The sequence below is a fragment of the Myotis myotis genome, unplaced genomic scaffold, assembly GCF_014108235.1.
Source record: "Myotis myotis isolate mMyoMyo1 unplaced genomic scaffold, mMyoMyo1.p scaffold_m19_p_2, whole genome shotgun sequence".
In the NCBI taxonomy this organism is placed as follows: domain Eukaryota; kingdom Metazoa; phylum Chordata; class Mammalia; order Chiroptera; family Vespertilionidae; genus Myotis; species Myotis myotis.
In genome coordinates this window covers 168,131,368-168,145,457 of record NW_023416324.1, presented here as the reverse complement: position 1 = coordinate 168,145,457, position 14,090 = coordinate 168,131,368, and the positions used below count along the sequence as shown (strand labels likewise).

Below are 14,090 nucleotides of genomic sequence, written 5' to 3'. Positions count from 1 at the left end.
TGGTTTCCTCCATCACTGAAGCAAGCAAGCCTCATGTTAGTTTCAAGCTGCCTGGCTGCCGGCCGCCATCTTGGCTGGCAATTAATTTGCATATCTCCCTGATTAGCCAATGGGAAGGGTTGCGGACGTATGCTAATTACCATGTTTCTCTTTTATTAGATAGGATATAGATATATATATATACCATGTCATACTATTATTTTGTCACAAGAGGGACTACAAAGTCAGAAAGTACAGTTTTCTCATTTGGTCTTAAGAATATTTCTCCTTCTTAACGTTTATGTTCTACACACTGTATGTTCTTATCAGTGTATACTGACAAGAGTGTAGTACTGCTACATATTACAGAGTGTAGTATTGCTATATATGCTATATATATTTCATATCAGCAAAAATTTTAAGATAAAATACCAGTTTACCATTTCAATTCTGAATGGATAGGAGACTGTAGATAAATTATTTAACTTACTGAACTATAATCATTTTATTTTTTGTGTATCTGCTTTATGGCAATAATTGCTTTCATTTTTTTATTAGTGCTAAATACTTTAAATACTGAATGGATTTTTCATATCTGTTTTATTTATCTTTCTTATTTGACTTTAAGATACCTATAGGCATTTTCAACCAATCCAAATTTGATAAAATGAATCAAAGTAATTATAGATCTATTGATAAAACAAAAGCATTCATGACCTGGGTCTCTGTGCACTTGACCAGTGGTTTTCAAACTCTGCCCTCGGCATCATTCAGTGTGCCTGGAAGTTTTTTCAGGGGCCACATATTTGGGGAAGGTGGGTACTACTTCACTGAGATAATTCTTCAATTTACTTTTTAGTTATTACTGTTTTTTATAAAGCTTTTATTCATAGAAATAGTAAGCTACCAATAGTTCACAAACCACTAGACTAGATTGATAGGAAAGAATAGTAAAATCAGTTCAAATATTTTCAGATGTGTTACTTCTTTAGCTTCTCTCAAGTAAAATGTGAGCTCTCATAACTACTATATGTCTTCTTCACCACAGTATCTGCAATGCAGAGGACAAATTACATGTGGTTATGCATAAAACAATTAAAATAACAAACAAGCATGCTAAATAAATAAACAGCTCCAGAAGACAGGTAGAACAAGTATTATCTAAATTTAACAAAAAGGAAAGTGTAGCTCAGGATGATAAAAAACTTACAAACACTTACTCTGTCAGTAAGTAGAAGAGTCGGATAGAATCCAAATCTACCATCTCCTGGCTCCTAATACTTTTTGGATCAAATCTTGGAAAAGAAGGAAAGGGAAGAACGAAACAAATACAGAAGGAAGGGAAAAGAGTTTAATTTGCTTTCCACCATACCACAATTACCTCTCATTTACTTGAGCAGAAAAAGATCAACTGTAGTAAAGAAAGAAAAATGCTATTTTCATATATTATACCTTCATGTTTGAAAAAAACCAACAACAACACACTGGTAGTACGGATGAATACATGTTATGTTTGAATTTACAATGGTGTATGAGACCATGATATTTCTCTTAAAGTAAAAAGATTGTTTTTCAGGGCACCACTCATGTTACAGGAGCCTTGGGAGGTCAGCACACATGTGAAGCACTACCCGTTTTTCCAGGTGTCATTGCCTTCCACTCTTGCCCATCCTTTAACCATCTGGAAGGGGCTGGTTTCCCACTTCCTCTTTCTGCTTGTCTGGGACTTCCCCTGAGCACTCTCTTTCAGCCTGAGGTGGCTTCCATCTTACCCTCTCCTGGAGTTATAAGGTGGTAGTCAGTGCAGAAATTTAAGGGTTAAAAGAATCAAATCATGCCGTAACCGGTTTGGCTCAGTGGATAGAGCGTCGGCCTGCGGACTGAAGGGTCCCAGGTTCGATTCCGGTCAAGGGCATGTACCTTGGTTGCAGGCACATCCCCAGTAGGAGGTGTGCAGGAGGCAGCTGATCGATGTTTCTCTCTCATCGATGTTTCTAACTCTCTATCTCTCTCCCTTCCTCTCTGTAAAAAATCAATAAAAATATATTTAAAAAAAAAAAAGAATCAAATCACATCAGTTTATTTTTATTTATTTTATTTTTTTACATATTAACCACATTGCACTTAGCCATCAACCCTAAATCATACAGACATATGTATTCATTTTTTATTGCTATGGCAATAAATTACCACAAAACTCTGGATTTAAAACAGCAGAAATTTATTATCTCACAATTGTGTAGGTCAGAAGTCCAGTGTATCCTCACCAGTCACTGTATATGATTCGAGAAAACTTTTTTTCAGTGTTCTTTTCAATTAGGTGCAGCCACATGATTAATTGCCTGCAAATGGGTGGCCCCTAAAATTCCTCCTGCCTGCAGCTCGGTGCTCTTCCTTTTGCCTGTTCTGCCAGCAGGGTACAGAAGTCCAGAGGTCCTGTGCTCTTCTTGGAGGCTCAGGGGTGTTTAATTCCCTGCTCACTCAGTCATTGGCAGAATTCAAGTTCTTTTGGTTATAGGACTAAAGTCCCTGTTTTCTTTTAAGAACTTTTAGAGGCCATAGTAATCCTTGATTCCTGATTCTTTCCTCCTTCCAGGGCAGCAATGGTGAATTAAGTCCTCAGATTGCACTCTCTGACCCACCCAGCTTCAGTCATTTTCCACCTCTAAGGACTCCTGTGACTAGATTGAGCCCACCTAGATCATCCAGGATAATCTTTTTATCTCAAGATCGCTATTAATTCTATCTGCAATTTCCCTTTAGCTATGTAAAGAGATATTTAAAGATTCTGTGGATTACAACTTGGACATCCCTTGAGGAAGGGCATTATTTTGACTACCACAGGAGAAGTAAATGAGTAAGAGTCTGTAAATTTACTTATGTGGATAAAAATAATAAAAAATTCAGGGTGTAAACATACGTTTACAGTTGTTTGTATGGAAAATAATACAATCTGTATATATAAAAGGCTAAGTGACGGACCAGCTGGCCTGTACATATGACGCGCACTGGCAATCTATCTATACTAAAAAATGGTAATATGCAAATTGGGTGGGATGCCCTCACACAATGACCGAACAGCAGGCTGTGTGGGGCAACCAGGCCGGCAGGGGGGCAGAGAGGGGCAACCAGGCCAGCAGGGGAGAAAGTTGGGGGCAACCAGGACTGCAAGGGGGAAAGTTGGTGGCTACCAGGCCAGTGGCGGGAGGGCCAGTTAAGGGCAACCGGGCTGGTGGGGAGGGCAGTTGGGGGCGACCAGGCCAGCACGGGGCACAGTTATGGGTGACCAGGCCAGAAAGGGGGGCTGTGAGGGGTGACCAGCCTGGCGGGGGGTTAGTTAGGGATGATTAGGCCAGCAGGCAGAGGGTGGTTAGGGGTGATCAGGCCGGCAGGGGCAGGAGGGGCAGTTAGAGGTGACCAGGCCACCAGGGAGGGCAGTTACGGGCAATGAGGCTGGCAGGCAGGTGAGCAATTAGGAGCCAATGGTCCTGGATTGTGAGAGAGATGTCGACTGCTGGTTTAGGCCCGATCTCCAGACAGTCGGACATCCTCCGAGGGGTCCTAGATTGGAGAGGGTGCAGGCTGGGCTGAGGGGACCACCCCCATGCATGAATTTCGTGCACCAGGCCTCTAGTCCTATATAATAAAAGCCTAGGTGGCGTTGTGTGACATCGTCACAAGATGGCTGGCAGGGGAGGGCAGTTGGGGGCAACCAGTCCTGCAAGGGATGGCAGTTGGGGGGGCGGGGGACTAGGCCTGTAAGGAAGGGCAGTTGGGGGAAACCAGGCCAGCAGAGGAGGGCAGTTGGGGGTGACCAGGCTGGCAGGGGAGGGTAGTTGGGGGCCATCAGACCAGCAGGGGAGGGTAGTTGGGGGCGATCAGGCCAGCAGGGGAGCAGTTAGGTGTCAATCAGGCCAGCAGGGTAGCAGTTAGGGGGCGATCAGGATGTCAGGCAGAAGCAGTTAGGGGCAATCAGGCAGGCAGGCAGGCGAGTGGTTAGGAGTCAGCAGTCTTGGATTATGAGAGGGATGTCCGACTGCCAGTTTAGGCCCAATTCCTGTGGGATTCAGACCTAAACTGGCAGTCGGACATCCCCCAAGGGTTTCCAGATTGGAGAGGGTGCAGGCCAGGCTGAGGGACACCCCCCTCCCATGCACGAATTTCGTGCACCAAGCCTCTAGTAAAAATAAATAATAATACAAGAATAAACTCTGTTTCAAGTCATTATTTATAATTACATCAGAAGACCTAAAGCACACTGATATGCACAGCTTCTTGTAACTCTTGACCATTAATTTTATGCTAAATTACAGATCATTTTTTCCATTAAATTAACAAGTTGAAAAATACATAGTTGATTTAATGTCAAGAAATCCAGAAGTGCAATAAACAGGCACCACTTAAGAGGGTATGTCTTTTGGAACTCTGAAGAATGGAGGCAGAGGTACGTATAGGTTAAGGATAAGCACTATTCTCCACCCTCCACACACACCCCTCCCACCCCAGATTTATCATCCACTGATCAAACTAGTCTCTAAAAGACCATCATGTAAGTTCTTACTTACAATGTTATCTGCATTAACTAGCAAAACTAAAGGCCAACCTAAAAAGGAAGATGCATGTGAATCAGCTGAAAAGGCTGAATTAAGTAAATAATGATAATAATAATAATAATAATAAATGAATGAATAACAAACAAATTGGTTTGCTGATAAGACCTAGTTTTTCATCTGGGCTGTTTGATTTTGGGTAACTTACTTAATTTCTCTAAGCCTCAGTTTCTTCAGATGTAAAAAGGAGGTAATAACACCTACTTCCACAGATGTCGAAAGGATAAGAGATTGCGTCTGGCACAGAATGGGTGCTGATGACTGATAACTATCAGTTATTTCAACTCTCAAAGAAAGCCCCAGGATCTGCAGGAAATAAAAGAACAAAAGTAACAATTGACAACTTGGACTTTAGCTTAAAAATGTTCTCCTTGTTTTGTTTCAGGAAAGTAGTAGATCACCCAAAAAGGCGATTCGGTATCCCCATGGATCGGATTGGTGGAAATCGGCTTTCAAATTCCAGAGGCTAATTGATTCCAATTGTGAGTACAATTTAAATATGTAACAGTACATGCAAACTTATGATTTATATTTCACAACAGGCTAATTGATCCATCTAGTTTATAATTCCCTCTTTTGATTTCCTAGTTTGTAAATTCATTTTCAAACATTTCCCTACTTAATTAGTATATTGATGCTAAATAATTTAAGTGACATTAAAGAATCCAAAGAATATCCTACTTCACCCTAAAAATGATTTAGGTATTATCACAGACTCCTATATACTTATTGAATATTAATATATAAGCAAAGGTTAAAATTCTAATTAGAATAATAAATTACCTTCAAAAATAGAGTAGACATAATAGGTAGCAATCCCTCTATTATGAAAAAAACACTTTCCAGTAACATACACCATTTTATTGCAAATAACAATACCAGAATTATGATCACATGAAACATAGGAGAGAGAATGGTATAGCAGAAAGAGTATTAGCCATGGAATCAGAACATGTAATCCAAATTCTGCTTCTATTACTCATTATCTTGTTTCCATCAAGATAATTTATTTCTCTACTAGAGGCCTGGTGCATGAAAATCATGCACAGATAGGGTCCTTAGGCTTGGCTGGAGATCAGGGCCAATCAGGGCATTCCGGCCACCGGCCGGGACCTTCCTTCATTCCGTGCCACCCCCTGGTGGTCAGCGCATGTCATAGTGAGCAATCAGTCTTCCGGTCGAACTCCTGTGGGGACAATTTGCATATTAGGTTTTTATATAGATAGATAGCTTATATATTTAGATAATAACACAGTGGTATTGTGAAGATTAAATTAGATGCTAGAAGATATTGGACCAATAATACATGTACGAGGTAATACCTTTCAATACAGTTCTGAACATTTACTCTGTGCCAAGCCCTGTACTTAGTATAAAATATGCATTGATTCATTTAATCATCCTGCTCCATAAAGTAGATACTATTACTACCTCCACTATCTTGAGAAGTAGGACAGTAAAAGGGGTAAAAGTGCCAGCTGGGGAAGTCAGGTTTTGTGGGTCAAATCCTAGGTCACCTAAATCCCAGTTCATCAGTTACCTGTGAGACCTTGTTTAAATTCTGAATTCCTCCTCCAAAAAATGAGAATTGTAATAATTTCTACTACATTGCATTGTCCTGAAGAGTAAATGGATTTATATACATGAACCATTTAGAGTAGTTCCTGGCACATATTAAGTACTCAATAATCATTAGTTATTATTATTATAATACACATAAGTGGAAAGACAAATAGCTTGTAAGTGATGCAAGTAGAATTCAAATCCAGAAAACTTAAATCCTGAGATTTCTCTTAAACAATTTATTTAATCATACATAGTATATGTTTTAAACACTAAATGTTAATATAAAATCTCATCTATGTATTTTCTCCCATTAGAGCTTAGAGAGGGTACATCTCCAATCCCAAACAGATAAGACAACCTAGAACTGCTCTGACAACTTAAGACACAGAAGAGAAAACAACTTTTTGCTTTTCTCAAGATAATCCTCAGATTTATGACGTGGAGGCCCAAGAAGCAGCACATCAGTGCTGACCCTGTCCTAATTTAAATCCTGCAGTTTTTTTTCCTCTTCATCAAATGCTCTAAACCACAATCAGTCAGTATTTTACCTCAACTTTCTTATCTTCAGAATGACTTAATTAAAATATTTTTTTCCTCTGTAGGGTTATTGATCAATGAAATTATAAGGTTACTGTGTGTTTTTATAAATACAGGATGACTTACTGAATGCTGCCAAGAACACTGCTTTTGGAAAGCACCATCATTACATATCACATTGAACTTTGTATCTAGCAATATACCAAGTATGGTCACTCTTCAGGATTGTTGAAAATCACCACGTTACATTTGAGTAGGAGCTAATTGCTATTAAAAATCAAGTAACTCCTTGAAATCAGTCACAATCCTCCAGTTCTTTGATGTATTGAGAATGATATTACACTGTGATTAAAATAATTAAGTTTGATTGGTTTAGATATATATCAGGGGTGGGCAAACTTTTTGACTTGAGGGCCACAATGGGTTCTTAAACTGGACCAGAGGGCCGGAACAAAAGCATGGATGGAGTGTTTGTGTGAACTAATATAAATTCAAAGTAAACATCATTACATAAAAGGGTACGGTCTTCTTTTTTTTTTAGTTTTATTCATTTCAAACGGGCCGGATCCAGCCTGCGGGCCATAGTTTGCCCACGGCTGGTATATACTCTGTTACCTTAGCCAACCTTGATTATCATCCATTTTAGTATTTCTCAATTCAACCAAAACAGGTTATGATAAGAAAAAAAATATAAGACTCTCATTTTTAATATAAATTTTCATATGACGTTTTAGACCATACGAACTCCAAATAGCTACTAAACTATGAAAATGGACTTGAATTAATATGATGTTTACAGAATCACTGTGGGATAAACTTCAAATTAGTATATTACCTCCTTCACTTAACAGACTTTGTTGAATGTTATGACAACCACAGTCTTTATTATTAAAGTCTTGAGATAGTAATATCATAAAAAATTAAGTTTAGGAAAGAATTGAACATCATACATACTTCCTTTCCCTTTTATCAACCATGTGGGTTCACCTGTTCAACCATTATATTTCTACTAGAGCCCTGGTGCACCAATTCGTGCACAGATGGGGTCCCTCGGCCTGGCCAGCCACAGGAGGGACCACAGGAGGTTGGCTGGCTAGGGGGAGGGACTGAGGGAAGTTGGCTGTCTGTGGGAGGTTGGCTGTGGGAGTTCGCTGACCACCAGGGGGCAGCTCCTGCAGAGCATCTGCCCCTGGTGGTCAGTGCATGTGATAGCTACCAGCTGGTTGTCCGATCAGCCAGTTCACTGGTTGCAATGGTCGCTTAGGCTTTTATATATATAGATTCTTTATTTCCTACCACTATCACCAACATTTCTCAGATATTTTTTGACTTCCTCATGTGAAGTTTCATGTTTTATAGAGCATGAAAATGAAAGACATAAAATATATATTTCTAATTTTCAAAATTATTTTTTGGTACATTATTTTCTTTTGTCACAGTGTTCTTTTGGATTATATAGAAAATGCAATGCATGTATCTTTTAATAGATAACTTGAGTCATTATAATAATATGTAGTGACTTAGTCATGAATTTAAGTCAATAGAGATTCAAGAACATAGTCTTGTTTAATTATTTATTTATTTATTTATTTATTTTGTAACAAATAAGAACACAGAGACTATGAGAGGAAATTTTGATTTGCCCCAAATTTTACAGGCCCTCAAATAGAGCAAGATCCAGAACCAGGTCACTGGTCTTCTAGGCCAATATTCTCTTTATGATCTATATGGTCTTGTGGATGCTAAATTATCATTGCTATGCTAACATCACTGATTATACAATTCTAAAACAAACACAGTATCTCAGACTTTGTAAAAATCTTGGCTTCACTTTTGTGGGAGAAGATGTATACCCTTTTAGAGCAGGTTCATTTACGGGTTTTTACTTCTGCCTTTCACTATAAGTCTTCACACTAAAAGTGAAACTAGTGCTAATCATGAAAGTTTTTCTTGGTTTAAGGTCAACTCTAGAAACATCTCATGTGTTATCTAGTTTTCAGGAAAAAATGCCTAATCTCTTCCGTGATGTGTGTTTAGAAAAAAAATAACCTAATATTTACTCAATATTCTTCTCAAAACATTAATCTATTGGCCCAAAGGTTTGAAATTTTAATTGATCCAAGCTCCAAGCAGCTCAAATTCAGAGAAGTATTTTGTTTAGGTTTCATAAATTCTGTAGATGCAAGTAGCAAGTTCTAACTCTCTGCCATGGAAATCAGGACTCCTACTTGATGAAATCTGGTAGAAATATGACCATTAGTTGTGCTCCCCTGGGCCATCACATGCTTTAAGACTTGAAATAATGTGAGGCAAATGTTGCTGTATTATATTGGAAATTTTCATTTTAGAACAAAATTAACATGTTAACATATCAACTAACAGAAATATCATGTTTAAATGCCATTATATAGTTGGTTCTTTAAATAGAGCAAAATGTACAACAAATATCAATGTGTTATCATAACAATAAACAGAAGGTAGTAGTCAAATTTTTCTTATCTTTCTTTTGTTTATCACAGCAATATCCTTTGAAACAAGATTGAAATCTCAAAAGAAATAGATTATAGCAGGTACCCAAACAAAGGAAGTATGGCTTGAGCACAAGTACCTCATTTATACATTAAAAATGCTCTTTGTAATGCATTTAATCAGAAATTACCATTTTTCATGTTTTTGCAATGAAGATATACCACATAAGTAAAAGCCATAATGAAACACCAAGTAATTAGAGTTTTGGCTCTTCTCAACTGCAGTTGGTGGATTTCCCCTTATCTTCAGAGTTCTCCTTAGCTTTAACCATTTCAACTTTCATTTTTGCAGATGTGACTTCCTTGGGTGAAATGTCACAGAAACACGGAAGATGCTTCAGATGTTCTTCACACTCCTTAATGATTAAACTTTGAAGGAACTGACCTTCTGCAAATTCTTTCCAAAGCTTGAACTTAGGTCCATCACCTCCCAGTGTTGTTACAGCCTTAAGTAAATTATGCAGATCATTTCAAAGCATGGATATTTTTTAATTTACATTTTAGTTGTTCAGGAATAGTTACATGACCCCAAACTTTATTTTTCTAAGAAATAGTCAAACAACATGACGTAGTGAAATGCTTTCTATATGCATTTACCTTTTACATTTATGCAGTTGAAGAATAACTGAAGACTAATTTGTTTTTGTAAAATTTAGGCGCAATCTGTCAGTATTGGGGAACAAAAAAAAGACAATGCTGTGCATTTTCTCTTTAATGCTTTTCCTTTTTCTTATCCTTTGTCTATGAACTTCTTGGGTAATAATTATGAAATTAGCCTTCTCATATTCTATTCAAATTTCAGTTATTTTCAATCAAATAATACTCAGCCCTAGTTCTAGAAATAAGCAAAAGAAATTCTCTGAGCAAAGAAAAAAATAGCAATAATTAAGCCCATAAATTTTAGTCTCCCAGAGAACGGAGAAAATACCCACAGGTCAGAGCATATTGACTTGTAGTTAGGAAGTGAAGGATACGACTCATCTGTCAAGCTTAGATATCCTGTGTCCCCTAATAACTTTCCTTTTCTCTCAATTACAACTGATAATTAAGAGCAGCAGTGGCTGATTACGAGAACTACTCACAGAAGTAACAAATGAAAGTGGGGGAAGTCAAAGAATATCAAGCAGTAGACCATCAGGATAGTCTGTGGCCGGTTTAAATACACATAATTTTAGCACAGTAAATTTTAACATTAGTACAATAATCCATCTTTTTGATATTACTGACTCACCTAAGAAACGGTTTAATCTGTTTCATATACTGTGTTTAATAAGGCATTAAAGAGTATAAGTATTGGAAAGTGATTTCTTTAAAATGATCCAAATTATTTTTAATTGACCTATCAAAGCATAAAGTTTGATAGTCTGGAAAGTTTGATTCTCAGCAATAACTGTGATGTTACTGTAATTTAAGGTTTGTGCATTGGCTATGCTTTCAAAACACAAATATAACTTATTTGTGGTCCAGAGATTTAGCATATTAGGAGAAGTTTATAAATTCTCTGAAAACACTTCCTTAAACCCCGGTAATCAGTGCCAAACAGACCTGATTTAAAAAAAAAAAAAAAATGGCCAGAAAAACAAAGTTTTACTTTAGCATAAAATGAAGAATGCTATGAAAAGGTATATTTATATTGAAAGAATAAGAGAGAAATGGGTAGTTGTTAATTCTTTAACTAAAAAGGAATAAATGTACAATCTGAAGACTAAAATAAGCTCAGAGAAACATACAAATGAACATATGTATTTAGAATACGTAATGGTTTTGTATATAACTTCTTAGAGTTAGAGAAAATTTTCCAACTGCTAAAAGTCAAATTTAAAGTTTAAGAAAAACAGTGAATGAATTATTATTTTAATTGTGATAGAGAGGCTGTAGCAAAGAAAGATGCATTTTGAGAAAGCTCACCAATTCTGTTTTTCATAAAATTGCATGAGAGAGTTAGCAGTGCTACACGGGCAGATATTCTGCAGGAATCGCTATTTGAAAGATTATTTAAGAAGAAGTTATAATTTCTCTTGCCCACTTTTCCCTAACCTTCTGATGAATTGTAAAATGTTCCCTGTTCTTTGGAAGCGTTTTCTTTCCTTTTTATTTTCCCATTTGCGTATTTGTGAGCTTGTAATCCACCTGGGTGCTACTGCTTCATGCTTTGACAAAAGGTATTCAAACCTAATTTAACCTAAATATTTTTTCATGATGAAGATTTAGGTTGAATTAAATCCATTGATTTTCTATCTTTTTCATTTTTTAAATTCAAAATTATGCTTATGGCATCCAATTTAACTAAAGTAAGAGGTCGCAATATATTGATTTATACTCTATTCTAATATGTAATGCACTTGTCTCATAATATAATATATGCACAAGACTCCCATGAAGCAAAAAATGTTTTCTCCACTTGCAACTATATTATTTCATATTATAGTTTTTACCACTACTTTATACAGAGCAGAAAATAAATCAGCAGCATACTAGTTTAAAATAGGACATTCTTTTAACATAGCATAAAATTAAGACAAAATTTCTGTTAGGCATATGACGAGTCATCTCATTTATTTGTCCAATGTATTGTATATTACTAAATCCAGTTATATTTCACAGAAAAGTCACTAGAAAAGACTTTTCATTTAGTTTCAAAAAATACATTACCTTTTTTTCTCTTTGTTCCTGTGTGAAGCTTCATAAAGCAAATTGTGAATATAGATTTCTGAGTTCTCGCATCAATTGCATGATGAATTTTTTAATGACAGGATATTGATTCCTGGCTACTTTTGCTGACACTATAAAAAGTTTAGCAAATTCAACCTTTAATCTCCAGATAGCTTTAGGGAATTAAATGTCTTAAAACCAATTACTAAATGATAACCTAATGGAATCTTATAAACGGAAGAAGTGTCAAATGCTTTTGAATGACATTACCCCAAAAGGTTCAAAATGCTTGAATATTGTTCAACTGCTCCAAAGTTAATAAACATGAGATGATGAAAACAAGATATCTTGTCTTTCTTTATGATCATATATTTGTGTTCACAACAGGTGTAAATAAATGGGAACATTTCGGGCATTATTGAGCAAGTAATCCTTATGTAAATTAGAGTGTCTCCTAACAAGTGTATACATGGCACTACAAGCATTTTACTGAACTTGGTCTGTTTTATTCATTTTTTTTTTCTTTTGTTACTTTAAGCAACTGTTCATTTTGTCTTTTGTTTTATCTGTAAGCACCAAATAATTAATATTATATAGATAAACTGCATTTCCTCGATATTATGAAGTAAGGGAATATGTATAGGCTATTATAGTCATTAATACTCTTTAATTATAAAGTAACTTTAATTATAAAGTTTCTGTGCCAGCACAAGTGGAAGACAAAATTAAAGTTGAATTCCCAGTCTTGCATTGATGAAATAAGCAAGAGCAGTTAATGTATAAATGTTGGGGTGAGGGGAAATCAAAGAAAAGCCCATGAATTTTTGTTGTTTGTTGTTTATTAGCACACTGAGTCTAGTCTCTTTTAGACATGCTGAGAGTCCCAGGTAGTTTCTGATAATGTGAAGGAGGCAAAGATGAGAATTAAGAAACCGAAAAGTGCATTGTTCTGTAAGAAAGTTTTCTTCATATCTATCTCTGAGCCATCTAATACTACTTTCTTCAGAGTCCAATAAACAATACATTTCTGCTCCTTAGTAATGTATTCATTTAGTTGTAGTGATAACTGTCCCATTTCACAGGAAAGAGATAATAGCACAATCATGAGAAGGAGAAAGACACTAATGCATATTTTTCACATAAATTGAGATAATATAACTTATTTTCATTTCCCAAGATGCTTTTTAAAATATTTTAATTAATAGTTTTAATAGTATAGTCATCACTGGACAAAACTATATGTGGACTATGAATTTATGGAAAGCATACAATAGATATAGCACTCTCAATTTTAGCTCTACAAAGCCATTTTGATAATCCCACCCATTCAAAGTGCAACTGATTTATCATTGTTCACAACATAAATCTTAAGGATATAGTACACAAAATAAATGCCACAGTTCCTTTATGCTTGAAATAACTATAGTCTTTAAGCTATAGAGTGAGGAGATATGTCTTGTTCTAGTGTTAATGTTTTTGCATCCAGAGAAAAAACTTTAGATACAGTATTTCCAAAAGCTAGCTAAAAATAAAACAACAAATTACTTATTAGGAAGATATTTGGTAAAACATTAGATTTTAATAATTTTATGTGTGCTTGAGTATGAGAAAGTATTATATATGGGATATTCAATCTGGTACTTATTAGCCTCATGTGGATCTTTCAACTAATAAGAATTAAATAAAACTTGGAAATTCAACTTCTCCATCATACACCACATTTCAAGAGCTCAATAGTGATTTGTAGCTAGTGACTGCCAGAACATGCAGTGCAAATTAGAGAATGGTCTCATCATCACATATAGTTCTATTGGACAGCACTATTATAACTAGGGGCCCAGTGCACAAATTCATGCACCTTGAAAGGAACTGTGGGCCGCAAGGCTGCAGTGGGCACAGGGGCAGGTCTTGGCCCATTCTCCGCACCCCCTCCTGGCCCCTCCCGCTGCGGCCCCTGGTCCCCTGTCTGCCAGCAGCCCTGCTCCTGCCGCCGCCACTCCCATGTGCTGATGGCGTCACTCACACCCACTGAGGGTGCAGAGCGATTGGGGCCAGCACCAGCAGCGGGTACGAGTGGTGGCTGCTGCCCTGATCACTTCTCAGAAGCAGGGGGAGGTGGAGAAGTCTTCAGGAATGATTGGGGTTTGCAGCCACCACTCACACCCTTGATGGTACTGAATAATTGAGACCGGTGCTGGGCACCGGCAGTAGATGCAAG

The 14,090-nt window shown here is 36.8% G+C and overlaps 1 protein-coding gene across 1 annotated transcript in view; it reads left to right on the top strand.

The window, feature by feature from the left end:
- Positions 1 to 10,815, top strand: part of OSTN (osteocrin) — a 49,612-nt gene extending 38,797 nt beyond the window's left edge. Inside the window, exons 4-5 of the mRNA XM_036347136.1 lie at positions 4,975 to 5,071; positions 9,513 to 10,815. Of these exons, the coding sequence (XP_036203029.1) occupies positions 4,975 to 5,059 (85 nt within the window). The 3' untranslated portion in view covers positions 5,060 to 5,071; positions 9,513 to 10,815. The remainder of the gene's footprint in view (positions 1 to 4,974; positions 5,072 to 9,512) is intronic.
- The last annotated feature ends 3,275 nt before the right edge of the window (positions 10,816 to 14,090 follow it).